This window comes from Neoarius graeffei, chromosome 18 (genome assembly GCF_027579695.1).
Source record: "Neoarius graeffei isolate fNeoGra1 chromosome 18, fNeoGra1.pri, whole genome shotgun sequence".
Lineage (NCBI taxonomy): Eukaryota > Metazoa > Chordata > Actinopteri > Siluriformes > Ariidae > Neoarius > Neoarius graeffei.
Window position 1 is genome coordinate 62,914,850 of NC_083586.1, and position 27,366 is coordinate 62,942,215.

A 27,366-nucleotide genomic window follows, 5' to 3' on the forward strand; every position below is an offset into this window, starting at 1 on the left:
ATGAGCGTGACTGTCATTTTAATATCGGCTTTGATCAAATTACAGCAGGGATGGGCAACTTGCATTATAAAGAGGGCCACAATTTATCATCACCACCATGGCACCATCAGAGGGCCACATGACCGCGCACTCCAACTAATCAGATATGAGAGAAGTTACAAAATAATTTTAAATAAGAACAAAATATTTGTATATTCTTATGTCTGTATGTTTATTGAACCAACATACATTTATTTAATATTTTCTACACTGAAATGCATTTTTAACATAATGCTCGTCTTGTTAAACGACAAACACAAGTTTGTTTTAAAAGAAACAAAGTGCAAAGGGCTCACATTCAATGAGGCAAAAAACTAAAAAAAAAAAAAAAAAACAGCGGCCCAACATTAAGTGCAACTTAATGGGATACTTGTGGTTTTGCCTGCTGGCGCACAATAGACTAGATATCAATGTCAATCCTTGTGCATCCAATCCGCATCAAATGAAAAAGAGCATCATCCGTGAGTCTGTTCCTCTCTTTTGACTTAATGTGCTTCATTGTTGAAAAGCTGCTCTCACAAATGTAAGTGCTCCCAAACATGCTGGCCATTGACAGCAAAATCTCTGAGGAGTGGAAAACGTGCCTCTGGTAGCAGTCTCCAAAATGAAATTCCCATCTCGTTCCGCTTTGCTTGAAAATACAGATCTGACTGCAACTCGCAGAGTTTGAGCTGCAGTTCTGATGGTTGCTCGCTGACAGCAGCAGAGACGGGGTCCGTGAATAGCGCAATTCGTGGTTTCATCACATGAAAATCTTGGAAACGATCGTTAAACTGCTCCTGCAATTTTTCGATGTCGGCCCTATACTTCTGAAGTAGTTTCTCGCACCTGGGGTTATCTTTTCGCATCTCCTCACAAGCGGGAAAGCGTGCCAAATTCGGACGATGGGAAGAAAATCCTTCTATGAACAGGTCGAGTTTACGCTGGAATGCAGTTATGTGTGCATACAGATCGCAAACAGTTTGGTCTCTCCCCTGCAAGTGTGTGTTAAGGTGGTTGAGATGCAAGGTGATGTCTGTCAGAAAGGCCATGTCGCAAATAAACTGTGTCTTTGAGTTTTCTGCAGTAGGCGCTTGGATCACCACTAATACTGTTCTCCAAGAACACTGGTAGTTCAGAGCGCAGCGCAAAAAAAAAATGCTCCAGACACTTTCCTCGACTCATCCATCTGATCTCAGCGTGCATTTGTAAATCCCCATACGCGGCGTCCACTTCATCCAAAAAGGCAATGAACCTTCTGTGACAAAGGGACCTGTTCCCCCCCGATGAGATTTGTTACTTTGGTCACTAAATCCATAACGTGGCTAAAGTTCAGTGTCTTTGCGGAGAGGGCTTCCTGGAGAGATAAAATGCATGGCATGTTAAAAAAAAATATTTTTGTCCTGTCATGTCAAACTCAGGCCTACATCTCATAGTTAATATGAGGCTACTCACCTGATGTATGATACAGTGCAGTATAGGGCAGTTTACCCCGCTCTGTCAGAGGAGCCCTGCGAAACCTCTGTGTCTTCCCTGCATCGCGGGTGCGCCATCCGTAACAACAGTTGACAGTTTGTCAAAGCCACCAAATCCACTTGAAACACTGTCAACGGCGTTGAATATATCGGTGCCCTTAGTCGTATCATGCAGAGAAACCAATTTTAATAGCTCCTCGTGCACTTCAAATGAACTGTCAATAGTTCTTGTAAAAATCAGTAGCTGGCTAACATCCATCACATCTGTACTCTCATCCAAAGCCAAGGAGAAGTACTTGCAGTCATGCATGACTTTTCTCAGCTTAATTTCGACATGATTGTGAATGTCAAAAATTCCGCGTGTCACTGTGCATCGGGACAAAGAGACCGTTTCAAAGTGTTTAACCATCTTATCGTCACCAAAAGCTTTGGCCATTTCCACGGTGCACACCTTGACAAATTTCCCCATCTGACAATGGCTTCTTTGCTTTGGCAAGCTCAAGTGAAACAGCATAAGAGGCTTTGAGTGCTGATTCCTGTGTAGTTGTGGCTCTGGTGAAAAGTTGCTGTTGTTGGTTTACTTTTGATTTGAGGTCGGCTACAACAGCGGCCCTTGCAGCTCCAGTGTACTTCTCATATTTAACTTTGTGCAAGGTGTTGTAGTGGCGACTTAAGTTGAAATCTTTCACGACTGCTATGGTTTCTAAGCAAACCAGACACATGGGTTTGCCTTTGAATTCTATGAAGAGATAATCTGCTTCCCATCTTGACTGAAAGGTATGGTTTTCTTGATCGAGTTTTCTTTTTTTTTGCACTGCTAGTAGCCATGGCTCTCTTGTCTCTCTTCCTCGCTGAAGGGGTTAAGGCCCAGGGCCCCGATATTGTTTGCATAGGAAGCTCCCTCTATTGGTCAACAGTGTAATTACAATAGCGTTAAAAAAAAAAAAGGCCGCGGTTAATTTTTTTTCCTGATAATTAATAAATAAATCTACGGGCCGTACTGAGTAAGGAGGCGGGCTGCATGCGGCCCGCGGGCCGCCAGTTGCCCATCCCTGGATTACAGAAAGCACATTTGTGACAAAGGTTACAAACCTCTCAGCTATGCTGTATAATATGCTGTACCGCTAATTCAACAAACGTTAAAAACACGTAACAGGATCAAAGGTAGACAGTTTATTCAATATTTTCCTTTTAGAGATCACAGACAGCTTTTACATTTTCAAATAAATGTGAGGATGGATACTTTGCAAGGGTGAGTGCCAAGAGTAAATTCGCTGTCACAGCAATAGAAAAGAAATTTAGAAAGTTGTACAGAAAAAATAAAATAAAATAAATCTGTGTTTATGTAGTGCATCCAAATTCAGTAAGGCTTTGAGCCAGTGAAGAGATACCGATGAATTTGTTTCTGTATTTCTCAGTTTGACCTTCTTCGTTTGTGGGCCAATATTCAATCCAAGTCTGCTCACCCAAGATGTACTGCAACCTGACAACAACAAATGATACAAATCAGGGCCCAATCAAACAGATAACGTCATGATCATGCATAGCTGAAAACTCCAGAGAGCTGAGCACAGAGAATTTTGTGATTTGGTGATTAGCTGATGAGTTCACATACTTTCCATCTTGGTCTGCTGGTAGGTCAATACTGTTGCCCATGATGAGGTAGCGCTTGCCTACTTTGAATCCAAAAGACTCCCTGCAGTTTGGATGACCCATGAAGCGCCTCTGTTTTTCACGTACGTTTTGGTCGGAACCTGGATCAAACACATCAAACACCTGACCTTAAGAAACATGCTGGAAGTAGGTTCCTCCAGGCTTGTAGTATTCGAGTCTGACTCGTGCCCTAATTTTAAGGACTTGTGACTTGACTTGGACTTGAGTACTGATGACTCGGACTCGTGAATTAACTGCATTCGGACTCAGAAATTGGAGACGAGGACTCTGATTTTTTTCTTTATTTTTTGTAACATGCCATAATAATTTGGCAGAAGATATTTATATCTATATTAATTTTTATACTAATTTCGTGCAAGAGAAGCGCATTCACCTGTTCATACGCCATGTTCAGGAACAAACTAATGTTAATGGTGTTAAAATGCCTGGAGAGAACGCCCCTAGGATTGTCTGCTTTGCTTCTACAGACTTCTCATGCAGTGGGAAAAAATGCACTGCTGTGTGTTCCATATGTAGAAGAACTATCGAGGAGACGGCGGGGACAACCTCGAACTTCAATCATCATTTGGTAAGACTCCACCCAGAGAAGGAAGTGACACGCTATGTTCATTGCCCTGTTGATAGCGGGGCTTGCTTGTTGAGCGCTGAACTAGCAAGTGTTCAGGGATGGATTCAGCCCAAGAGTCTGACAGATACACATCTGCAGAAATATTTTCACTAATTTTAGCAGATCGCGACGGCTTTTCACAGGGACGTAGAGCGCGCTGAGCCTTTTCCGAAGAGGGCAGCCACGGTCCACTATGACCGCGGCTTGACCCGTTATTCTCCTCTGAAGACCTGTGCGAGCGCGGCTTGCCGAAAACTTTAATGAGCCCTGGCTCCAGCCACGTGTGATTTAAATTCATAACTCACTCAGTCACTAAACGTCCTAGCACCTCCCCGAGACCTTTCAAAACAGCCCAGGCACGGCCCGCTATGACCACGGCTCGGCCCTTTATTTGCACCGAATTTCAAATCTCGACCTCTTTCTGGAGCATTTTATTGGTTTGACCTAGATTCTTTGTCTCAGATTACGCTATACAAAGCATCGTGAGAATACAGGTTATTAGGTCAGGTCAGCATCACCACTTACCACAGGTGGTTGGATCCTGAGCCATTGGTCTGTTGGTTGAGTGTGGCTGTAGCCCATGTAGACGGCTAGCGGTAAGGTAAATAAACGAGCCGTGACCGATGCCAATGGTGCACATATATTTCTGACGGATGCACATGCATTGGTTGGATCCGTCCCTGAGTGTTAACCCTCTCTCATGTTATTTGCCCTGTTGATAGTGGGCAGCACTTGCTAAGCAATGAACAAGCTTTCTGTCTGTAGCCTATTAACTAAAATGGGGCAGTCGAGCAGTAATGTTAGTCCAACACAGTAGTAGAGACGCCTTCACATGAAGGCTAGGGTGCATCAGTTGCCCTCACTTTCATAAAATCTGATGCATTTTTGTTTGGGTGTTCCTTTTCACCAATAAAGACATCCTGTAAATTTTTTTGACCATATTCAAAAGTCTAATGGTGGCACCATGAGGTTCATTTTTTGCCAAAAAACGCTTATTTTATGTTTTCGCGTAAGGTTTGAATCACAATGTTGGACTCCATTTATTGATTTCTTGTGACCCAGAGATCATGTTAAGAACCTTTGCAAGGGATTGAGAAGCATTAATGTGATTCATAATACATTTGTATTGTTTAAAAGTAGTTGAACAATGATTCAATGAACAGCTAAAACTCAAACTGTGCTTGATAATATATTTAGAATATGTACTAAAAATGTGTATCTAAGATATTTGGTATACTCTATAAGGTGCCATAATGTTCCATGAAAAGTGATCGAAATTTTGTCATAAAATAGCAGCTTTTTCCATAACTTTGAGCTCCTGGTGCCACCATTAAACTTTTGAATTTTGTCAAAATATTTCACCCATTGTGTTTTCTTACCAAAAGGAACATAAAAACAAAAATGCATCATGATCAGAGGAACTTTTCATTTTTAGGGGGCAACTGATGCACCTTAATAAAGGCAGCAACAGCCACCGTCAAATGGTGTGGTTGGACTCTTGTTCTCAGACTCAACTTGGATCAATCGTGGACTCGACTAAGACTTGAATTGAAAATTTTTTAATGACTTGGACTTGACTCAGACTTGAACACTGGGGACTCGAGACTGGACTCCGACTCGAGGTTCAGTGACTCGACCACAACACTGGCTGTGGCCAACCACTTCAATGAGTATTTGACTTCTACTGCCTCCAAGTTGGTAGCGAATTTGCAATCGGAGCCAAATGCTTTTGACAGTCTGAGTAACAGCCACCGTCAAATGATGCAGTTGGAGTCTTGTTCTCAGAGCCGACTTGGACTCTCCTCAAAATTTTCTTTAATGGCTTGGACTTGAACACTGGTGACTCTAGACTGGACTTGGACTCGAGGTTTAGTGATTCAACTACAACACTGGGTTACTCTAAGTGGCAACATCTAACTTCTGATGGGATCTAAAACTTGATTGGTTGAAATTAATTTATGGGAATCCAAACTGTCCCAAGTCTCCCCAGTCTCCCCTATCATTATCTGTACCTAACACACACACACACACACACACACACACACAGAAATAAAATAAATTCATCCATCCATTATCTGTAGCCGCTTATCCTGTACAGGGTTGTGGGCAAGCTGGAGCCTATCCCAGCTGACTATGGGTGAGAGGCGGGGTACAGCCTGGACAAGTCACCAGATCATCACAGGGCTGACACACAGAGACACACAACCATTCACACCTACAGTCAATTTAGAGCCACCAATTATCCTAACCTGCATGTCTTTGGACTGTGGGGAAAACGGAGCACCCGGATGAAACCCATGCAGACACGGGGAGAACATGCAAACGCCACACAGAAAGGGCCCTGTTGGCCACTGGGCTTGAACCCAGAACCTTCTTGCTGTGAGGTGACAGCGCTAAACACTACACCACCGTGCTGCAAGAAAATAAATTCAGCATTTCCAAATCTTTTAGTAAATTTAGCTAAATTTGGTTGGTTTGACTTACAACTTTGGTTTTTGACACAACTTCACAGAAAGATTGATAAATGAGGCCCAACAGTGTGGAAGGTCTCCAATACAATGAGGTCCTGTTATCTCATACTTTATCACAGCTCCAGTTCCGTATATCCCGTCGTTCCATGCATTTAATGTGGATGTAATGATGTTAGTGATGCACATTACTGTGATCGACTGTCATACTGATGAATAGTAAGACATACCTTCTTTCAGGACCTCTTCAATCTTCACGTCATAGAAATCTATGTTTGGGCTGAAGTCCGTTTTCACTACTTGGACTTTATATACTGCAAAATACATGTATTAAAACAATATATTATTTAATATTTTTTCTGTTCATGATTATTTATATTGCAAAGATTTGATTTATTACATATTAAAGCACGCCATGAATATAGTGAGCGAGAACTGTGTGCAGATAGCATGCTCATCTGTGTCTGAATCTGGTTGTCAGTGACTACGTTTACATGCACATCCAAATCGAGCTGCTGTCGGTAATCGAGCTGAAGGTCCCAGCAGGGTGCCAGAGAAATCCAATCCTACATGCACACAATGAAATCGGGCTATTGTGTGAGGTGCATTGTGCACCCGAGCCACAGGTGGCGCAACACGCCCCATCGTGTTGGTACACTTCCGGTTGTCGTCATGAAGAAGAGCTATTCAAGAGTGTAAACAAAGTTATCAGTTCCGTGTTCTCCATTGCGCGTTTTTCTCCTGTCCATGAATTTTAATATATTCAACTCCTTAAGCTGAATGAGCATGAACTCTGTCTCCTCATTGCTCCAGAAGTGCACGTTTCTGCTTGCCTGTGGCAGTGGGGGCGTGGTCAAGCGCCGGTCTGTGACAGGAGGGCGGAGCCAGGGAAGGTGAGTGGCAGAATCACTACACCTTACGGTAATTAACCTGTGTTTGTGTGTCTTCCCAGTAACCGCGCCCTATTTAAGGAGGCAGAGGGAGAGCACAGGGGACAGCTCATCCCGGGACTAGAACACAGCGCGCGCTCGTGTGTGTGTGTTTCTCTCAAGAATAAAAGTAGGCTGTTAAACTGAAAAGTCTGACAATAAAAAGCCTATTAGTACCAGAAGCTTTGTCCTGCCATCCTCTGTGCTCCACATCGCCATTTTCTCTTCTTCGTTTGTTCCTCCTGACCTCTTCTGCTGCTCGCTATTACTGTTGTCATGCCGACCGAGGCTGTTGTGTTTCCCGTTTGTGGTCTCGTCACTCGTCACTTCCGGAAGGGGCAGTAAGTAGCTCGACTACTAGCTCGATAGGGTTTACATGCACTAAGTAGCTCGGCAGAAATCGCATAATCTAGGTCGTGTAGCTCGATTCCGAGAAATCAAGTTCGGTTCAATTTCAGCCGAATTAAGGTGTATACATGGCATTTTGAACTTGGATTTCAGTCGAGCAACGGCAGAAATTCGATTCTCTCCATGTGCATGTAAACGTAGTCAGTGTTTACCATAATCCAAGCTGGCTTCACAAGCTTTTTTCTCCCGGTCTGCCTCATTGATATGCTCTTTCTTCTGGATACTGCAGTTTTCTGCGGCAGGAGATATAGAACATTTCTCTCTTACACACTTGAACAAATATGCAACAAACAAGCAAACAAACAAATAAACAATGTACTTAAATGTTTAAGCAACTTTACTGCTATTTTTCATTTATACACATACACACACATACATACACACACTAGCAGGTTACGTGGCGTTGCCTGGGTTTTGCAAAATTCTGGGTTGCCCCCAGACTTCCATGTCAAATTTGGTGACGATCCATCAAGAAATAGTGATGTTAACCCAAGATAAACAAAAATCCAAACATCCATCACCCAGGGGCCCACCAGGGACCCCCTGGGGCCCAAATATGGAATTTCTGAGTTCTGCCAAATCTCCTATACCTACTTGCCAAATTTGGTGAAAATCTGTCAAGAATTGGCGATGTTAGCTCAAGACAAACAAACAAACTTTGCAGCTTATATATACACATATACAGTGCTGCCTAGTAGTATTGGCACCCTTGAAGTTTATGTACTTAAAGTTAAACATCTCCTGAACAAAAGTGATGTAGTGATGCAGAATTTTTCTACAGATAGCTCGTGGTTAATATAAAAGAGCAAAGTATCAACAACAAAAAAAAACAATTAGAGTGAAAAAAAAATGAAAAAGGTAAATCTTGCTGTATCACTAGTATTGGCACCCTTTGCTGTTAGTCCTAAAACCTAACCTAACTAAACCTAATTTGACTCACCTATGGTAAATTACAAATGGAAATCACCTGTGAAGACCTGTCTGTGCCCATGTGACATGAAATGGCCAATGAATGATGAGATTTGTGTTTTGAAAAACCAACTGTTTCACTCAGTCCCTTTTTCACAATGGTGAAGACAAAAGAGCTGTCTGAAGAAACAAGAAATGCAGTTGTTGACAAACACAAGAGCTCCAAAGGATATAAAGCCATCTCCAAAGAGCTTGGTATCCCTGTGTCAACAGTGCGTAATGTTAAGAAATATTTAAAGCATGGAACTGTCAAGAACCTCCCTGGGCGTGGGGGTAAGAGAAAAATCAATGATAGAAGTCGTCAAAGGTTGGTGCGATTGGTGGCAGAATCACCCCAGTTAACATCTACGGACCCGCAGGCCCACCTGGAACAGTCTGGGGTAACTGTTTCAAGAAGCACCATAAGGCGCATACTCAACACAGCAGGGCTACATGAGCGGAGGCCAAGGAAGACCCCATTATTGAAAAAAAAGACACAAAAAGGAGCATCTGGAGTTTGCGAAAGAGAACCCGGACAAGCCACAGTCCTTCTGGGAAAATGTCCTGTGGACAGATGAGACAAAAGTAGAGCTTTTTGGGAATTCTCACAGGCAGTATGTTTACAGGCGCTGCAATGAAGCATTCAAAGAAAAGAACACCCTACCAACAGTCAAGCATGGTGGAGGATCAATAATGCTGTGGGGCTGCTTTGCTGCATCTGGGACTGGAGGCCTTACCCGTGTCATAGGTATTATGAAATCTGAAGATTATCAACAGATTTTGGAGCAAAATGTCCTGCCCAGTGTAAGAAAGCTCGGTTTGAGGCGAAGATCTTGGGTACTCCAGCAGGACAAAGACCCCAAACACACAAAAATGGTTAGAAAAGAAAAAATGGACTGTTTTGAAATGGCCAGCAATGAGTCCTGACCTCAATCCAATTGAGAATCTTTGGGGGGAGTTGAAATCTGCAATTGGCAGAAGGAATCCTTCAAATATCCAAGACCTAGAGCGCATAGCGAAGGAAGAGTGGGAGAAAATACCACAAGACAAATGCAAGAAGCTCATTGATGGCTACAGGAAACGTTTGGAGGCCGTCATCGCTGCCAAAGGGTGTGCAACCAAATACTAAGGAGGGGTGCCAATATTCCTGCACCTGCTGTATTTCTGTTTTTTGTTGTCTTAGAAATTAAAATGCCTATTTTGAACGAAAGCAACTTTTCAGTTCCTTTGGACCTTCAATTAAAAGATCTTGGTATTGCAAATTGTGTCCATTTCCATTTATTTCTGGAGATATTACAAAAGTTGTGAATAAAATTAAGGGGTGCCAATACTGCTAGGCGGGGCTGTGTATATATACACACACACACACATATATATATATATATATATATATATATATATATATATATATATATATATACACACACTAGTGCATCTCAAAAAATTAGAATACCATGAAAAAGTTCCTTTATTTCATATATTCGATATTCATTACATGTAAAGTGAAATATTTAAAGCCTTTTTTGTTTTAATTTTTTTTTTGTGATCATCTTATTATATTTTTTAAAACATACATACAAACCCAAGATGGATACTTTCAGGATAAAGCACTAAATAAAATTAAATTAAATTAAATTAAATTAAAAATACAGAACACTTAACTTGTGCTGGCAGCAAACACAAAGAGATAGAGGTATTCATAGAAGGTCGTTAAGGGCAGCAGCTATGCTCATCCAAGTGTTTACAGTGGTTTCCTTTGCCTTGTTAATCTTTGCAGTTGTACCTTCCAAACAAACTATATAGTGATAAGAAGCTATCCAAAATTTTCTAAGATTTGTGTCTGGGTGTATCCATTGCTGCAGTATAGTCTTCTTAGCAGCAGTGAACCCTGACATCACTCTTTTTTCACACAGAGAAAAATCATACATTGAATCATCATTAAGCAAAAGTAAGCAAGGGTCCAAGTCAAAGTCCAGTCCTGTGAGATCACGTAACACACGGATGACATAGTTCCAAAAGCGGTGAATAACTGGACAGTCCCAGAACATGTGTAGAAATGTACCAGTAGTTCCTGTGTTACAGATGCTGCAGTGAGGATGGGTTACATGTTTCATGAGATATCGTTTATAGGGTGTATGATAGAAACGGTGGATAGTCTTAAAATGGATAAGTACATGACTAAGATTTTTAGAAGTGAGGCAAAGATTTGACCACACTGTTTCCCAATCCGGTTTGAATCCCAACCAAGAAAGTTCCAGGTCCCATTTTGATAGAATCTGTATAGGTTTTTGAACGCTAGTGAGTAAAAAATTATAAATTCTAGTGACTGCACCCCTTGAACACTTAATGGGATTAATCCAACAAAACATTGGGTGGTCATTTAAAGCTGAGTTCCATGGGACACCATAAGCTTTCATGGCTGAACGTAACCTGAGGTACAAGAAGAATGAGAATCCTGGTAAATTATATTCTTGTTGGATATCCTGGAATGTGCGCAAACCATTTGCATCAAATAAATTAGAAAACGTGCAAACACCCCTGGATGACCACAGAGGATAAACAAAAGGTTTATGATCTGACAGGAAGTTGAAGTTATTCCATAGCGGTGATTGTGTAAATAATTTCTTTGAGAGACCCGATGCTTTTTCAGCACTATTCCAGGCAGCTAATGTTGATGAAACAATACTACCCAATTTAGTATAAGATTTACGATGCCCAACCCCTGTGAAAGGTAAATCTTGGAGCCTGTGGGGATGCGCTAGAGCAGATTCTATACTTCTCCATGGTACTGCACTTTCAGGGTCTGCCCAAGTGCACATAGCTCTGATTTGAAATGCCCAGAAATAAAGTTTAAAATTAGGAAGTGCAAGCCCCCCATCTAATTTTGTGCGTTGCAAGACTGAAAAATGCAACCTAGGTTGTTTGCCATTCCAGATGAATTTAGATACTGCTGAGTTCAAATCTTCAAAATATTTTGGAGGCGGTATGCATGGGATCATAAAAGACAAAAAGTTAAGTCTTGGTAGAACATTCATTTTGACTGTACTGATTCTAGCTTGCATTGAGATTTTAAGATTAGTCCATTGCTGCAGATCAAGTTTTATCTTCTGACTCATCTCACTGAAGTTCATATGGATGATCTTTGGCAAAGAATCCGTTATTTTAATTCCAAGATAAGTGAATGATTTAGTAAATACAATGTTGGTAGGGAGGCTGATGTGTTGTGAGATGGTATTAAGGGCCATTAGAGATGATTTATCCCAATTAATTTTGTAACCTGACATAGTACTAAATTCATTAAATAATTCTAACACGCTTGGTATAGATACATTTAGGTTGGATAGGTACAAAATTATGTCATCTGCATACAATGATACGTGATGATGTGAACCATACAATATAACAGGGGAAATAACTGGACTTTGCCTAAGGGCCTGTGCTAATGGTTCCAATGACAGAGCAAAAAGGAGAGGTGATAGAGGACAGCCTTGACGGCATCCTCTTCGGAGTGGGAAGGGTGCAGAATGTTTAGTGCCTGTTGAAATGGAGGCTGTAGGATTTTTGTAAAGAGTCTGGATAGTACCTATAAACTTGGGGCCAAAACCAAGGTGATGCAATACAGTCCATAAGTAGTCAAGTTCAAGTCTGTCGAAAGCCTTGAGCGCGTCTAGGGAAAAAACTGTGCAGGTGTTGGGATATGTGTGAGCGTGTTCGATAATGTGTAGTAGGCGGCGCATATTGTCGGAGGCTAGCCGCCCTCTAAGAAACCCAGTTTGGTCATAATGTATAAGACTATCCATAATGAGCTCAATACGGGAGACCAAAGCTTTAGCTAGAATTTTGATATCACTATTGATTAAAGATATGGGGCAGTAACTAGAGCAATCTAATGGATCTTTATTTTTCTTCTGTAACAAAATAATAAGTGCAGTGTTTTGATCTCGATGAGGGGTACCATGTTCTATAGCATAATTCATGGAACCCAGTATGAGAGGACCTACCAAATCCCAGACGGCCAGATATAATTCTGGCGGGATGCCATCGGGGCCTGGGGATTTTACCTTTTTAAGTGACTTGGCTGCCTTATACAGTTCCTCTAGGGTTATATGTTTTTCAAGAATTTCTTGATCCTCTGCTGAGAGCACAGGAAGGTCAAGATTTTCTAAGAATTTTTTGCATGAATCTTTGTCAAGGACCACCTCAGAAGAGTACAATTTGGAGTAGAATTCTTTGAAGGTGTTATTAATAGCTCTGGGATCAGTGTCGATTTTTCCATCTTTATTTCTTATTAGATCTATATTCGCTTTCGACTCTGAGTCTTTCAGCCTCAATGCAAGTAGGTGACTAGTTCTATCTGAATGAAAGTAATATTTCTGTTTAGTTCTATGAATAATAAACTCAGCTTTGGACATTGACAGATGGTTATATTCTAGTTTCAAGGACATTAACTTTTGACATGCATCATCTGAGAACGATTGGGCCTGCTCATGTTCCAAAGACTTGATTTTTTTCCTCCAGGTCAATAAAGCGTATGTTTTTAAGTCTTTTAGCTTTTGAAGAAAAGGCAATACAGTACCCACGTATGAAGCATTTTGTAACTTCCCACAGCATCTGGAGGTTAGGGCATTGTTCTGTATTAAGTTCCAGGAATTCCACAAGCCCTGTTTTTAATTGATCTAGAAACATTCTATCATACAGCAATGAGTCATTGAAGCGCCATCTGCAGGGTTTGGCAGCTGTGGACACAGGGGTGATAGTGCAAATAATGGGAGAGTGGTCAGAGATCAAGATAGGCAGTATGTCAATAGAATTGAAGCACTGAAGTAAGGGGGTACTGACAAAAATATAATCAATTCTGGAAAATGATTTGTGTCATGATGAATAAAAAGTGTATTCTTTCACAAGGGGATTTTGAATACGCCATGGGTCGACTACATTCATTTCTGTAACAAAAGTATTTAGGAGAGAAGAGGACAGAGAGGCAGATGAGTTGGGTGTATTAGAAGAGCGGTCTAATCCTAAATGAATGGATGCATTAAAATCCCCCCCTATGATGGTATTGTGGTCACTGAATTGTAGTAACGTTTCTATGATATTGTTAAAAAAATGTTGATCGGGGTCATTTGGAGCATAAATAGTTGACAGTAGGTATTTGGTGTGGTGTACTGTGATAACTGCATAGACAAAACGACCAAGGTCATCTCCACCTGCTAAATTTATAGCTACCTGCAAAGACCTTTTAGCCAATATCAGTACACCTTTTGTCTTATTGGAAGCACAAGAGTATGCCAACAACTTATAATTCTTGTTCTGAAAGCGATTTATATCTGCCTCTTTCAAGTGGGATTCTTGAATTAGGGCTATGGAAACTGATTTTCTGTTCAAAAACTCTAAGCATCGCGTTCTCTTCACAGGCGTGTTAAGACTGCGCACATTCCAGGATATAATATTTAAGCTAGACATGGTTTAGTCTATTAAATAAGAGTGTCATAGGATTGAGAAACAGTAATACAAAATTGCCCTCGGACATCGTGCAAAGCCAGACAAGAAAAAAGTTAACAGCTGCCAGACACACTAAACAAATACGAGCCGCAAGGAGTCTGTTTGAAAAGCCCCTTTGGCCAGTAAAAAAAGAGAAAACATTGAGTCATGGCTCCTCCTAGCGGCGCAGTCCCACACCCACCCCACTCGTTACATGGGCATTATGTTGAGAAATGAAAAGGAAAGCAAATAGGCTTAATATTGCATTTTTCGATAGAATGATAAAACAAATTACTGTAGCTTACTACAAGCCAACCAAAAAAGTCCATTGTCGTAATGTCGTTGCGAGGATGATGAATCCAACAACGCGAAATGAAAGCACTGTATCATTAAAAAAAAAAAAGGGGGCAAGAAAGAAAAAGAAAACGGCTTACCATCAAGAGCCTTTCAATGTCAACGCAGATACCCATATGCTAAGCTAGCTCACGGACTTAGCTAGATGGAGAGACAGATGTTACTTCAGTAGCATTGCTAGCGGTGAAGGCAGGTTGTTCGAGCGTGTCCATCTGGAGTTCTACGTTTTTATCCATCTCGGAGGTCTGGGCGTCCACAGCTGCGCCCCTCTTTCCTCTTGGTGTAGTGCTGGCAGCCTGTCCGTAGGTGAGGTTGTTGGTGAGGAGGAACTGCTCTGCTTCAGCTGGTGAGTGACACAGTGTTTGTCTTCCGTGGTAAGTGATCTTCAGGGTGGCCGGGTATTGGAGGAATGTTTCGATCCCATATGACTCGATTCTCTTCCTCACTTCAGTGAAAGCCTTTCGCTTCTTGGTGGTGTCAGCACTGAAGTCTGGAAAGAAACGGAGAGTGTCCGAGCCATGCTTAACTGAAGGCACTGCTCTCGCGCCGCTAAGGATGGCTTGTCTGTCATTGTAATCCAGCAGTTTGAATATGATTGTATGAGGCCGGTCGGACTTGTCGCCGTATACGCGGTGTGCTCGTTCTATCCTGATGTCTTGCCCCATGAGAGCAGGGATCCATTTGGCCAGGTTTTTCTTTAAGAATGCGATGCAGTTGTCACCTTCCGCACCTTCACTCAGTCCGACTAGACGAAGATTAGATCTCCTGCTCCGGTCTTCCATTTCAGCCAGTTTGTTGCGTAGCTCGTTGATTGCCATCCTCATAGCTGCGACCTGGTCCCTGTCCTGCCTAGCCGCTGCCTGTGTAGAATCACATCTTGACTGAACGCGCTTCACAGATTTCTCAAGCTGTTCGATTTGGTCTGTGGTTGTAGCTAAAGTGTCATTGGTGCTTTTCAATTCAAGTCTTAGGTCAGATATTTGCGGTAGAAGAACATCATCCAAAGCGGCTTTGACCGCGGTGGTGACAATGGTGTTTAGCGCCGTTCTCTGTTCAGCTAGCGCTTGCTTCACTCCTGCTAAGATGGCGCTTTCCAGCTCGGCTCTTAATATGCTAGTCGATGAATCCTTGAATCTTTTCTTCTGCGGGGAACTTTCAGCGTCTTTGGTGGGATCACTGGTGTGTGGTACTGCTGATGTCGATGTTTTAACGTAGTTCAGCATAGTTTGCCTCCAGAAAACATTAAAGTAATGAGTGGTAAGTGGAGCTCAGTAAATTCACGTCTGCACCGCCATGAATCAGTCACCCTTTTTTGTTTTAATTTTGATGATTATGGCTTATAGCTCATGAAAATCAGAAATCCAGTATCTCAAATTATTGAATATTCCATAAGATCAATCAAAAAAAGGATTTACAATACAGAAATGTCCAACTTCTGAAAAGTATATTCATTTATACACTCAATACTTGGTTGGGGCTCCTTTATCATGAATTACTGTATCAATGCAGTGTGGCATGGAGGTGATCAGTCTGTGGCACTGCTGAGGTGTTATTGAAGCCCAGGTTGCTTTGATAGTGGCCTTCAGCGTATCTATATTTTTGGGTCGGGTGTTTCTCATCTTCCTCTTGACAATACCCCATAGATTCTCTATGGGGTTCAGGTCAGGCAAGTTGGCTGGCCAATCAAACACAGTAATATCATGGTCAAACCATTTGGTAGTAGTTTTGGCACTGTGGGTAGGTGCTAAGTCCTGCTAGAAAAGGAAATCAGCATCTCCAAAAAGCTCGTCAGCAGATGGAAGCATGAAGTGCTCTAAAATCTCCTGGTAGATGGCTGTGTTGACTTTGGACTTGATAAAATACAGTGGACCAACACCAGCAGATGACATGGCACCCCAAATCATCACAGACTGTGGAAACTTCACACTGGGCTTCAAACACCTTGGATTCTGTGCCTCTCCACTCTTCCTCCAGACTCTAGAACTGTGATTTCCAAATTAAATGCAAAATGTACTTTCATCTGAAAAGAGGACTTTGGACCACTGAGCAACAGTCCATTTCTTTCTCTCCTTAGCCCAGATAAGACACTTCTGACATTGTCTCTGGCTCAGGAGTAGCTTGATATTAGGAATGCGAAAGTTGTATCCTCTTTCTTGAAGATGTCTGTTCGTGATGGGTCTTAATACACTGACACCAGCCTCAGTCCACTCCTTGTGAAGCTCTCCCAAGTTCTTGAATCAACTTTTCTTGACAATCCTCTCAAGACTGCGGCCATCCCTGTTGCTTGTGCACCTTTTCCAGCCACCCTTTTCAGCAATGACCTTTTGTGGCTTACCCTCCTTGTGGAGGGCATCAGTGATCATCTTCTGGACAACAGTCAAGTCAGCAGTCTTCCCCATGATTGTGGTTGTGTGTACTGAACTAGACCGAGAGATACACTGTGTTCATACTGTTTTACTCAAACTCGAAATGAAATATTCTAATATTTTGAGATGTTTTTTTTTAATGTTTTTGTACTGTATGCCATACTGATTAAAATTAAAGTAGAAAAATGCTTGAAACATTTTAGTTTATGTGCAATGAGTCTATAATATATAACATTTTCACTTTCTTAAATAACTGATGGAAAATATTGAACTTTTTTCCAATATTCTAATTTTTTGAGATGCACTAGTGTGTGTGTGTGTGTGTATATATATATATATATATATATATATATATATATATATATATATATATATATATACACACACATGCACACATACATAGTGTGTATCATGGCACGAACAAAGGAGATTTCTGAGGACCTCAGAAAAAGCGTTGTTGATGCGCATCAGGCTGGAAAATGTTACAAAACCATCTCTAAAGAGTTTGGACTCCACCAATCCACAGTCAGACAGATTGTGTAAAAATGGAGGAAATTCAAGGCCATTGTTACCCTCCCCAGGAGTGGTCGACCAACAAAGATCACTCCAAGAGCAAGGTGTTTAATAGTCAGCGAGGTCACAAAGGATCCCAGTGTAACTTCTAAGCAACTGAAGGCCTCTCTCACATTGGCTAATGTTAATGTTCATGAGTCCACCATCAGGAGAACACTGAACAACAATGGTGTGCATGGCAGGGTTGCAAGGAGAAAGCCACTGCTCTCTAAAAAGAACATTGCTGCTCATCTGCAGTTTGCTAATGATCACGTGGACAAGTCAGAAGGCTATTGGAAAAATGTTTTGTGGACAGATGAGTCCAAAACAGAACTTTTTGGTTTAAATGAGAAATGTTGTTTGGAGAAAGGAAAACACTGCATTCCAGCATAAGAACCTTATCCCATCTGTGAAACATGGTGTTGGTAGTATCATGGTTTGGGCAAGTTTTGCTGCATCTGGGCCAGAACGGCTTGCCATCATTGATGGAACAATGAATTCTGAATTATACCAGCGAATTCAAAAGGAAAATGTCAGGACATCTGTCCATGAACTGAATCTCGAGAGAAGGTGGGTCATGCAGCAAGACAACGACCCTAAGCACACAAGTCGTTCAACCAAAGAATGGTTAAAGAAGAATAAAGTGAATGTTTTGGAATGGCCAAGTCAAAGTCCTGACCTTAATCCAATGGAAATGTTGTGGAAGGACCTGAAGCGAGCAGTTCATGTGAGGAAACCCACCAACATCCCAGAGTTGAAGCTGTTCTGTACGGAGGAATGGACTAAAATTCCTCCAAGCTGGTGTGCAGGACTGATCAACAGTTACCAGAAACGTTTAGTTGCAGTCATTGCTGCATAAGGGGGTCACACCAGATACTGAAAGCAAAGGTTCACATACTTTTGCCACTGACAGATATGTAATATTGGATCATTTTCCTCAATAAATAAATGACCAAGTATAATATTTTTGTCTTATTTGTTTAACTGGGTTCTCTTTATCTACTTTTAGGACTTGTGTGAAAATCTGATGATGTTTTAGGTCATATTTATGCAGAAATATAGAAAATTCTAAAGGGTTTACAAACCTTCAAGCACCACTGTGTAATATATATATATATATATATATATATATATATATATATATATATATATATATATATATATATAAACATATATATATATAAACATGCAATTAGCTTTTGAAATCTGATCCATTTTTTAAAACTGTCATTATAATCTGTCATGAGGATTCCAGACATTAAACCTGATTCACTTAGTTTTTATTGATTGAATTTGTGAGATGTAAATGTGTGTACCTTCAGCACACTGGCACAGACCCTCCTGGTCTTCGCACAATCTGTTCAAGGCTCCATCTTTCTTTACAGGATGGTAGTATTTCACACATTTTTCCCCTACAAAGAACACAAGATCAAGTTTGACGTTTGGTATGTGCACAAAATGCTTGTTGTAAAGCTGAGGCACTCTACAGATGTGCAAAACAAAATACAGTACATGAGATGATGAGAGGGGAGGAAAACTAATTGAATCAAGAAAAGCAGAGTGGATTACAGTATGTACAAATACAATATATAAAATATGCAGAATATATGAGGCAGACTGGTTGGTATATTTCATATATAAGTAAGGCAAGGCAAGTTTATTTATATAGCACATTTCATACACAGTGGCAGTTCAGTGTGCTCTACAGAAGTAAAAGCAAAACAGTAAACAATAGAAAATAAAATTACATAAAATAAATGGGGAAGAAAAATAATAAGAATTAAACAAGAGTAGAAATAATATAATAAAATGAAGTAAAAATTCAGTTAAAAAACAGAATAAAATAGAATAAAAGTTAAGTAAAGTTTAAAACATGCAGAGACTATAAAAGTTAAGAAAGTTTAAAACATGTAAAGATGACAATATTAATCAGTTAGCAGAAAGCATCTGAAAACAGCTTGGTCTTTAGTCTAGATTTGAAGCTGCCAACAGCAGGAGCATTTTTAATGTCCTCTGGAAGTTGGTTCCATAGGTGTACTGCATAGTAGCTAAAAGCTGCTTCACCACACTTTGTTTTAACAACTTGTCACATCACATCACATTATCTCTAGCCGCTTTATCCTTCTACAGGGTCGCAGGCAAGCTGGAGCCTATCCCAGCTGACTATGGGCGAAAGGCGGGGTACACCCTGGACAAGTCGCCAGGTCATCACAGGGCTGACACATAGACACAGACAACCATTCACACTCACACCTACGGTCAATTTAGAGTCACCAGTTAACCTAACCTGCATGTCTTTGGACTGTGGGGGAAACCGGAGCACCCGGAGGAAACCCACGCGGACACGGGGAGAACATGCAAACTCCGCACAGAAAGGCCCTCGCCGGCCCCGGGGCTCAAACCCAGGACCTTCTTGCTGTGAGGCGACAGCGCTAACCACTACACCACCGTGCCGCCTTAACAACTTGTTTTACCAGTAAATTTTTCTGCTGCGATCTGGTAGATCTGATTGGGTTAGGCCGCTGCAACATATCAGAGAGGTAATTGGGCCCTGTACCATTTAGAAATTTGTACACCAGCAGCAATACTTTAAAGTCAATTCTATAGCTTACTGGAAGCCAGTGAAGGGACCTTAGAATTGGAGTAACGTGCTCTGTTCTTTTTGTTTGTGTGAGAACCCTAGCCGCTGCATTTTGAATCACCTGAAGTCGTTTGATGGTCTTTTTTGGCAGGCCTGTGAAAAGGCCATTGCAGTAATCAACCCTACTAGAGATGAAGGCATGTATAAGTTTTTCCAGATCATATTTTGACATAAGTCCTCTTAGTTTGGAAATGTTTTTTAGGTGATAAAATGCCGCTTTAGTGATTGCTTTCATGTGACTGTCAAAATTTAGCTCGCTGTCAATGAAAACACCAAGATTTTTAACCATATCTTTTGTTTTAATCCCCTTTGTGTCAAGAATAGTGGTAATCCTGAGTCTTTCATCTTTTTTCCCAAATAGAATTACTTCTGTTTTATCTGTGTTCAGCTGAAGAAAATTTTGTGACATCCAGTTGTTGATTTGGTCGATACACTGGTACAGACATTCAAGGGGGGCATAATCATTAGGTGATAGAGCAAAATAAATTTGGGTGTCATCTGCATAGCAGTGATACAAAATTGAGTTGTTCTTGATAATTTGTCCAAGTGGGAGCATATAAAGGTTGAATAGTAATGGTCCAAGAATCGACCCCTGGGGGACACCACAGGTCAAGGACACTGATGTTGAGGTACAATTTCCCATGGTAACAAAGAAGCTTCTATCTTTTAAGTATGATTTTAACCAATCGATAACTTTACCAGTCAACCCAACCCAGTGTTCAAGTCGATATAGCAGTATGTTGTGATCAACAGTATCAAAAGCTGCACTGAGGTCCAGTAACACCAGGACCGATGTTTTGCCTGCATCAGTATTAAGACGCATGTCATTTATAACTTTAAAGGGATAGTTTGGGATTTTTGACATGAATCTGTATGGCATCCCCATCAATAGTGTCGTGCAAACACACTGACTTACCCCTGACAGCATCCTGCGAGTCCAGTTCTTGTCCAGTTTTGGTCCAGACGAAAGTAGTCCGGCAAGTTTGTTGGGGTCACGAAAGTAAAACATTTTTCATCTCAAAACAGTATGTGTTCAAAAGAGTGATATATTTGCATCACAAAACCGTTGCCAAATAAAAAGTCAGACCTCGAAATCGCTTGGCACTATTTTCTCTCCCTTCTTATCACTGCGCGCTGCCGGCTTCATCCAGCTGCAGCTCCAGCTTCAAGGATAAGCTGGAGCTGCATAAGTAGGAGTCCCGGCGGGTGGTTTGTATTCGATTCGTTTATATCCCGACCTTGTCAGCTGTCAGATTTATGTTCATGGACCCGGTAAGCTGGTAAATAATATATATATTTTTTTCTTTACCAAATTCTAACAGAAAACGAGAGCGCCCGAAAGGGAAAACCGAGCCGAGCCGCCTCACGGCTGTAATGCAAATTGCTTTCCTCCTCAGTATACAAGTGCGCTTCCATGGCAGGGAAAAAGAAACTACCACTGCTGCTTCCCTTTCGGGCGCTCTCGTTTTCTGTTAGAATTTGGTAAAGAAAAAAAATATATTATTTACCAGCTTACCGGGTCCATGAACATAAATCTGACAGCTGACAAGGTCGGGATATAAACGAATCGAATACAAACCACCCGCCGGGACTCCTACTTATGCGGCTCCAGCTTATCCTTGAAGCTGGAGCCGCAGCTGGATGAAGCCGGCAGCGCGCAGTGATAAGAAGGGAGAGAAAATAGTGCCAAGCGATTTCGAGGTCTGACTTTTTATTTGGCAACGGTTTTGTGATGCAAATATATCACTCTTTTGAACACATACTGTTTTGAGACGAAAAACGTTTTACTTTCGTGACCCCAACAAACTTGCCGGACTACTTTCATCTGGACCAAAACTGGACAAGAACTGGACTCGCAGGATGCTGTCAGGGGTAAGACAGTGTGTTTGCACGACACTATTGATGGGGATGCCATACAGATTCATGTCAAAAATCCCGAACTATCCCTTTAATCAGCGCTGTTTCAGTGCTATGATTGGCACGAAATCCTGACTGAAAGTTATCAAAACAGCTGTTTGATATCAAGAAGGCAGTTAATTGATTGAAGACAATTTTTTCAAGGATTTTCCCGATGAATGGTAGATTTGATATTGGCCTGTAGTTGTTTAATACTGAAGCATCCAGATTATTCTTTTTAAGTAGGGGCTTTACAATGGCTTTTTTCAGGGACACAGGAACAATGCCAGTCTCTAGGGATGTATTTATGATCTGAAGCACATCTGTAATTATAAGGTGAAGAACAGACTTAAAAAAGTTGGTGGGCAGAATGTCCAATTCAGATGTTGAGGAACTGAGATTTTGTACAGTTTTTTCAAGAGTCTCGTAATCAATTAAACAAAATTCTGACATTGTGTTGATGTTGTCTGTCTGTGTCACTGGTGATTGCAGCTTTTCAATTATTTGCAACTGAGATATATTATGAGCAATATTCTGCCGTATTTTATCAATTTTACCTTTGAAGAAGGATGCAAACTCATTGCATTTATTAACTGAGAGAAGTTCAGGTGCTAATTGTGGTGGGGGATTAGTTACGTAGCTTCTCTACTGTTGAAAATAGCACACGGGCATTGTTCATATTCCTGTTGATGTTGGAGAAGAAAGACTGTCTTGCTTTCTGAATTTCATAATTATATTTACAAAGCATCTCTTTATGGATTTGATAATGGATGTGAAGTTTAGATTTACGCCATTTTCTTTCAGTCTTTCTACATTCTCTCTTTAGCAATTTAACAGCTGGGTATTGCTTTCATGGAGCTTTCTGCTTGTCATTGACTCTTGATTTTGAATGGAGCAATGCCATCCATAATTTGGGTCATTTTTAAATTAAAAATTTCCAGTAAATCATCTACAGAGTTTGACATCTTGGTTGAGATCCAAGAGAGAGCTTGCTCGAAGAGAACACATGTGTTGTCGTTTATGACTCTCCTACCCATAGTCGTTGAGCTGTTCTGAATGTGAGGAGACATAGAAACATCAGAGAAAACACAGAAATGATCAGATAAGGCCAGGTCAACAACAATAGTAGAAACAGACCCTTTGTGATGACGAGGTCAAGGGTATGACCACGAGAGTGGGTCGGCCCCTGTACATGTTGTACTAGGTTGAAGTTGTCAATAAGTGCAAGTAGTTCTCTGGCATAGGTGTTTTCAGGATTATCTACATGCAAGTTAAAATCCCCAGATATAATAAGACAGTCAAACTCTAAGCAAATGACTGACAACAGTTCACCAAACTCTTCTAGAAAAACTTTGGCTGAATGTCTCGGAGGCCTGTAAATAGTTAATAACAATATGTTAGGAGAGCATGTAACAAGTGCACATAAGTGTTCAAAGGATGTAAAATCACCAAGTGAGGATTGTTTACATTGAAAAGAGGCTTTGAATATATTTGCGATCCCTCCACCTTTCCCCTGTTGGGTAGCATTCATAAAATTAAAATTTGGGGGAGCTGCTTCAATAAGGGTGGTAGCACCAGGCCTGCCAACAGGGGGGGACAAACGGGTATGTTGTCCCGGGCCCAGGAATGGGGGGGGGGGCAGAACTGGGCTCTCATGAAGTTGCGATTAAATTTTTTTTTTCATTTCAAAATGTGTTGATTTGGGGGAGAAATGTGCTATATTTGCATTCAATAAATTATTTCTAGATCTTTTGCCTTTGTTGTCTTTGAAAAAGGCGTCAAGAACCCCCTACCACCCCTAATGCAAAAATGGTTTGGTCTGACTCTTTGATTAAGGGGGAAAAAAAAAAAAAGAGACATCGTTCGATCATAGCGCTTCGACAATCAGCGTGCGTGCCATTTGCCAACATGCACAAGTCAGGACCAAAGAAAAGAAAAGAAAAGAAAAGAAAAGAGAGGAAGAAACCAAGAGACTCAGGGGCTCACTGCATAAATATTTTAAAAAAGATTCGGATGATGCAGCAGGTACTAGCAAAGGCAGTGGGGCAGCTGAGCCAGGTAAGACCAGTGTTGGGCACGTTATTTTCAAAAAGTAATTAGTTATAGTTACTAGTTACTTTTCCCAAAAAGTAACTGAGTTAGTAACGGAGTTACTTTGTCATAAAAGTAACTAATTGCCAGGGAAAGTAATTATTCCGTTACATTTTGTTCCCCCTCAAAAAAATCAAATTCAATTAGTGTAATCATAATAAAAGTGAATGTTAAATGTGTTTAATGACTGAAATGGACACTTAACAGAACCAATTCGTAATGTTATCTACACTATATTAATATTTTTGTGGGACAATGTGAGAAGACATTTATCAAATGTAATATATTTTTGTAGTTATTAAAATTATGTTACTAATTACTGGCCACTGACGAGGACAAACGCTTTGTTCCTCGACATAATGTGCATTGCACGTAAACACTCTTGCCTTTTATTTCAAGTAATGAAAAGTAATGGCTGTATTTCCAATGTGAAAGCGCAGTGCTGGGCTGACCGCTCGCCATCGCTGGCTCTTCCGATTGAAAGAGCGCGCAGTAGTGCAGTAGGCGTGGCCTACCTACGTATGTTGTCCAAATCTACTCTGATTGGCTTACTGTGCCGTTGTCTCGTGTCTCCCCGCCCCACACGAAAGCAGAGTAAAGAAAGGCTGAACGAGCAGCGTGCCAGATGAGAACAGCTTTAATAAAGTAACGCATAGTATTTTATTGTAAGTAACGGGAACGGTGTTATAACGATGTAAAAAGTAATTAGTTAGATTACTCGTTACTAAAAAAAAGTAACGCCGTTAGTAACGCCGTTTATTTCTAACGCCATTATTCCCATCACTGGGTAAGACACAGCCAACTTTTTCCAGCCCCGTAAAGTAACTCCAACCAAGGCACGCGCGGCACGCAATTCATGTTACAAACGAGGGGAGAGCAAGTCACACTGAACACCATATCAAACGCACAGGGCATTGAATCATTTCATAACCACAATGGCTTAATAACATTGTGTTTCATATACCTGATTGAAGCTAAGAATATTCACATTAGCCCGCAATCATATCCCGCCGTTTCTTGAGCGGTGTGTTCTTCTCTGCTTTTCACACTGGACAGTACGCACGCACGCACAACAAAAGTCTGGCGCATTGCATTTCGCACCTGAATAGTTGCAGACTAAGGAAATGTTAAAATGTTAAAACTGTAAAAATGTTGAAATGCTAAAATGAAATGGTTGTTGACCGGTTGAATGGTTTTTGAATACCTGTCATTTAAGGGTTGGAGTGAGTAGAGACTGGGATAAGAGAGGTGGGTTGGCCCGGGGGGATTGTTGGGAGGGGCCCATTCAGAGCATTTTGTCCCGGGCCCAGCCAAAGCTGTCAGCGGCCCTGGGTAGCACTATTTGCTTGATCCAGCCAAGTTTCAGTTAGAAGCAAAAAATCAAGATTGTGTTTGCAGATAAGATCATTAATTAAAAATGACTTGTTTGAAAGTGATCTAATGTTCAGAAGAGCTAGCTTTACAGAAAGTCTAGAAGTAATATCCGCTTTGGCACTCTGATGTTGTTTTGAAACAGGAAGGAGACTAGACTGGTTTACCCCCTGGGTTAAATATGCTCTATGTTTTCTATTTCTTATCAACACAGGAATAGAGAATGGCATAGGCATACTGGGTCCCAGCTTGTTTTCAAAACTACACCCAATGCAGGGACCCACAGCACATCATACAAGACTCTCTGTATGTTCCATGAGGTTGGAAGGGGGAAGGATTGGAGATGTCATGTATTTTTTTAGATAGTGAAAAAGATTGGTAGCCAGCTGAAAGTCCTGGGCGAACACAATTCAGTCTGTTGGTTGATTTTTGATGAACTGGGTACACTGCTTGTCGCAAATGATTTGGGCTGGAAAAAGAGAGTGCAGCCATTGGCAGCAGTCTCTGCATACTTTTAGGGAAATCCATGCAGGGGGGAGACGGAGATGGTACAATAAAGTCAGAAGAGCGAGACCGAGATTGGGACTTTGGTGAGGTCTTCGTGAGTGTCTTCATGACTGTCTCTGTGGTGACTGTCTCCCTGACAGTCTCTGTGAGACTTGCATGGGGTCGAGATGTGGATGATACAGCCTTGGCATGATTGTCTTTGGTCAGGTCCTCAATCTGGATGGAATCGCATGATGGAATCGCATGCTCATATTCTTCATGTGATTGTTGATGTCCTTGGCAGTCTGCCCCAGATGGTTCTTGGCAGTCTGCCCCAGATGGCTGTGTGTCCTTGGTGAAGACTTGCATGGATGATTGTTTTGGCTTTGCAGAGGTATTGTTGATATTTGTAACTGGGTCAGTCTGCGATATCTTATCAACTGTTTTCCTCAATGTTGGCTGAGAGAAAATTGCATGTTGTAGAGCGAGGCTATAGTGATCCGCTAAAACTTTGGTCCCAATTCGGCTGAGTTCAGTGCTATTTGGCTTGAAGAATTCTCTGCGATTCCAGAAAAGGTTAAAATTGTCTATGAAGTTCATACCAAATAAAAAACAAGTTTTTCCAAGCCAGGTGTTAAGACTGAAGAGTCGAGTAAATGCAAAGCTTCCCCTTGCAGGGAGTGGGCCACTGATAAAAGATTGTATTCCAGTCTTATAGAGATCAGAAAAAAGTTTTCTGAAATCATCTTGGACAAACAGCTGTTCTCTGAAAATATCATTTGCTCCCACATGCACAACAATACGTTTTATAGTTTTATGCTTGGACATGAGTTTCAAAATGCTGTCTTTGGTGTCAGAGATGGATGCATTTGGAAGGCAGCAAATAATCATCCCATGTCCTTTTAAATGTCTTACAGTGGAATCACCAAGAACAAGGGTTGTGGGATCAGGTGGTGTTACGAGCTGCTTTTTGCCTCTTCCCACAGCTCTTCGGTTGTGGTGCGATCTCTTTCTATGATGTGTTTGTCTGCCTGAAAATTCCGCTTCCACATCCCTGAGGCATTCAAATTTGTTCTGAAGCCTTATGGGCTGTGGATTTTCCATGGGATTGTAAATCCTATTGTAGTTTGTAGACCTGGCTCTATTTCTAATAGCATGGCTGTGGAGCATGGGTTGCATAGTATCAGAACGAACTGGTGTTGAGGTAATTACTCTTCTGTTTTTATTTTTGGGCCTGCCACCCAACATGTGCCAGTTTTCTGTACTCACATTTTGCCCTGTTAGATTGATGAATTCATCCACTCGATCTGCAATGCCATCGGCCTGTCGGGGTGCAATCTCTGCATTCTCAGCCACTGTTTCTGTACTCCTTTCCTGAGATATCGCTCTGAATTCATCCGTCTTTGGCAGGGCATCAATCTTTGATTCCAGGATAGAAATCCTCTGTTCTAGTTCTGTGCATTTTCTGCAAGATCTCCTGGATTTTTTGCCCCCTGGCATTTTGTTTTAAAAGCTAACTTATAAAGATGAAAAATAAAATGAACAAATAGTGGGAATTAAATGAGAAAGTAAAGTAAAATAAAGATCAAGCAGGAGCAAAG

General features: G+C 41.2%; 1 protein-coding gene across 1 annotated transcript in view; it reads right to left on the reverse strand.

The window, feature by feature from the left end:
• Nucleotides 1–2,834: 2,834 nt before the first annotated feature.
• Nucleotides 2,835–27,366, reverse strand: part of LOC132866438 (complement C3-like) — a 107,748-nt gene continuing 83,216 nt past the window's right edge. The window contains exons 37-41 of the mRNA XM_060899198.1: nucleotides 18,597–18,692; nucleotides 7,732–7,812; nucleotides 6,473–6,556; nucleotides 3,109–3,247; nucleotides 2,835–2,976 (exon numbers count right to left, since the gene is read on the reverse strand). Of these exons, the coding sequence (XP_060755181.1) occupies nucleotides 2,835–2,976; nucleotides 3,109–3,247; nucleotides 6,473–6,556; nucleotides 7,732–7,812; nucleotides 18,597–18,692 (542 nt within the window). The remainder of the gene's footprint in view (nucleotides 2,977–3,108; nucleotides 3,248–6,472; nucleotides 6,557–7,731; nucleotides 7,813–18,596; nucleotides 18,693–27,366) is intronic.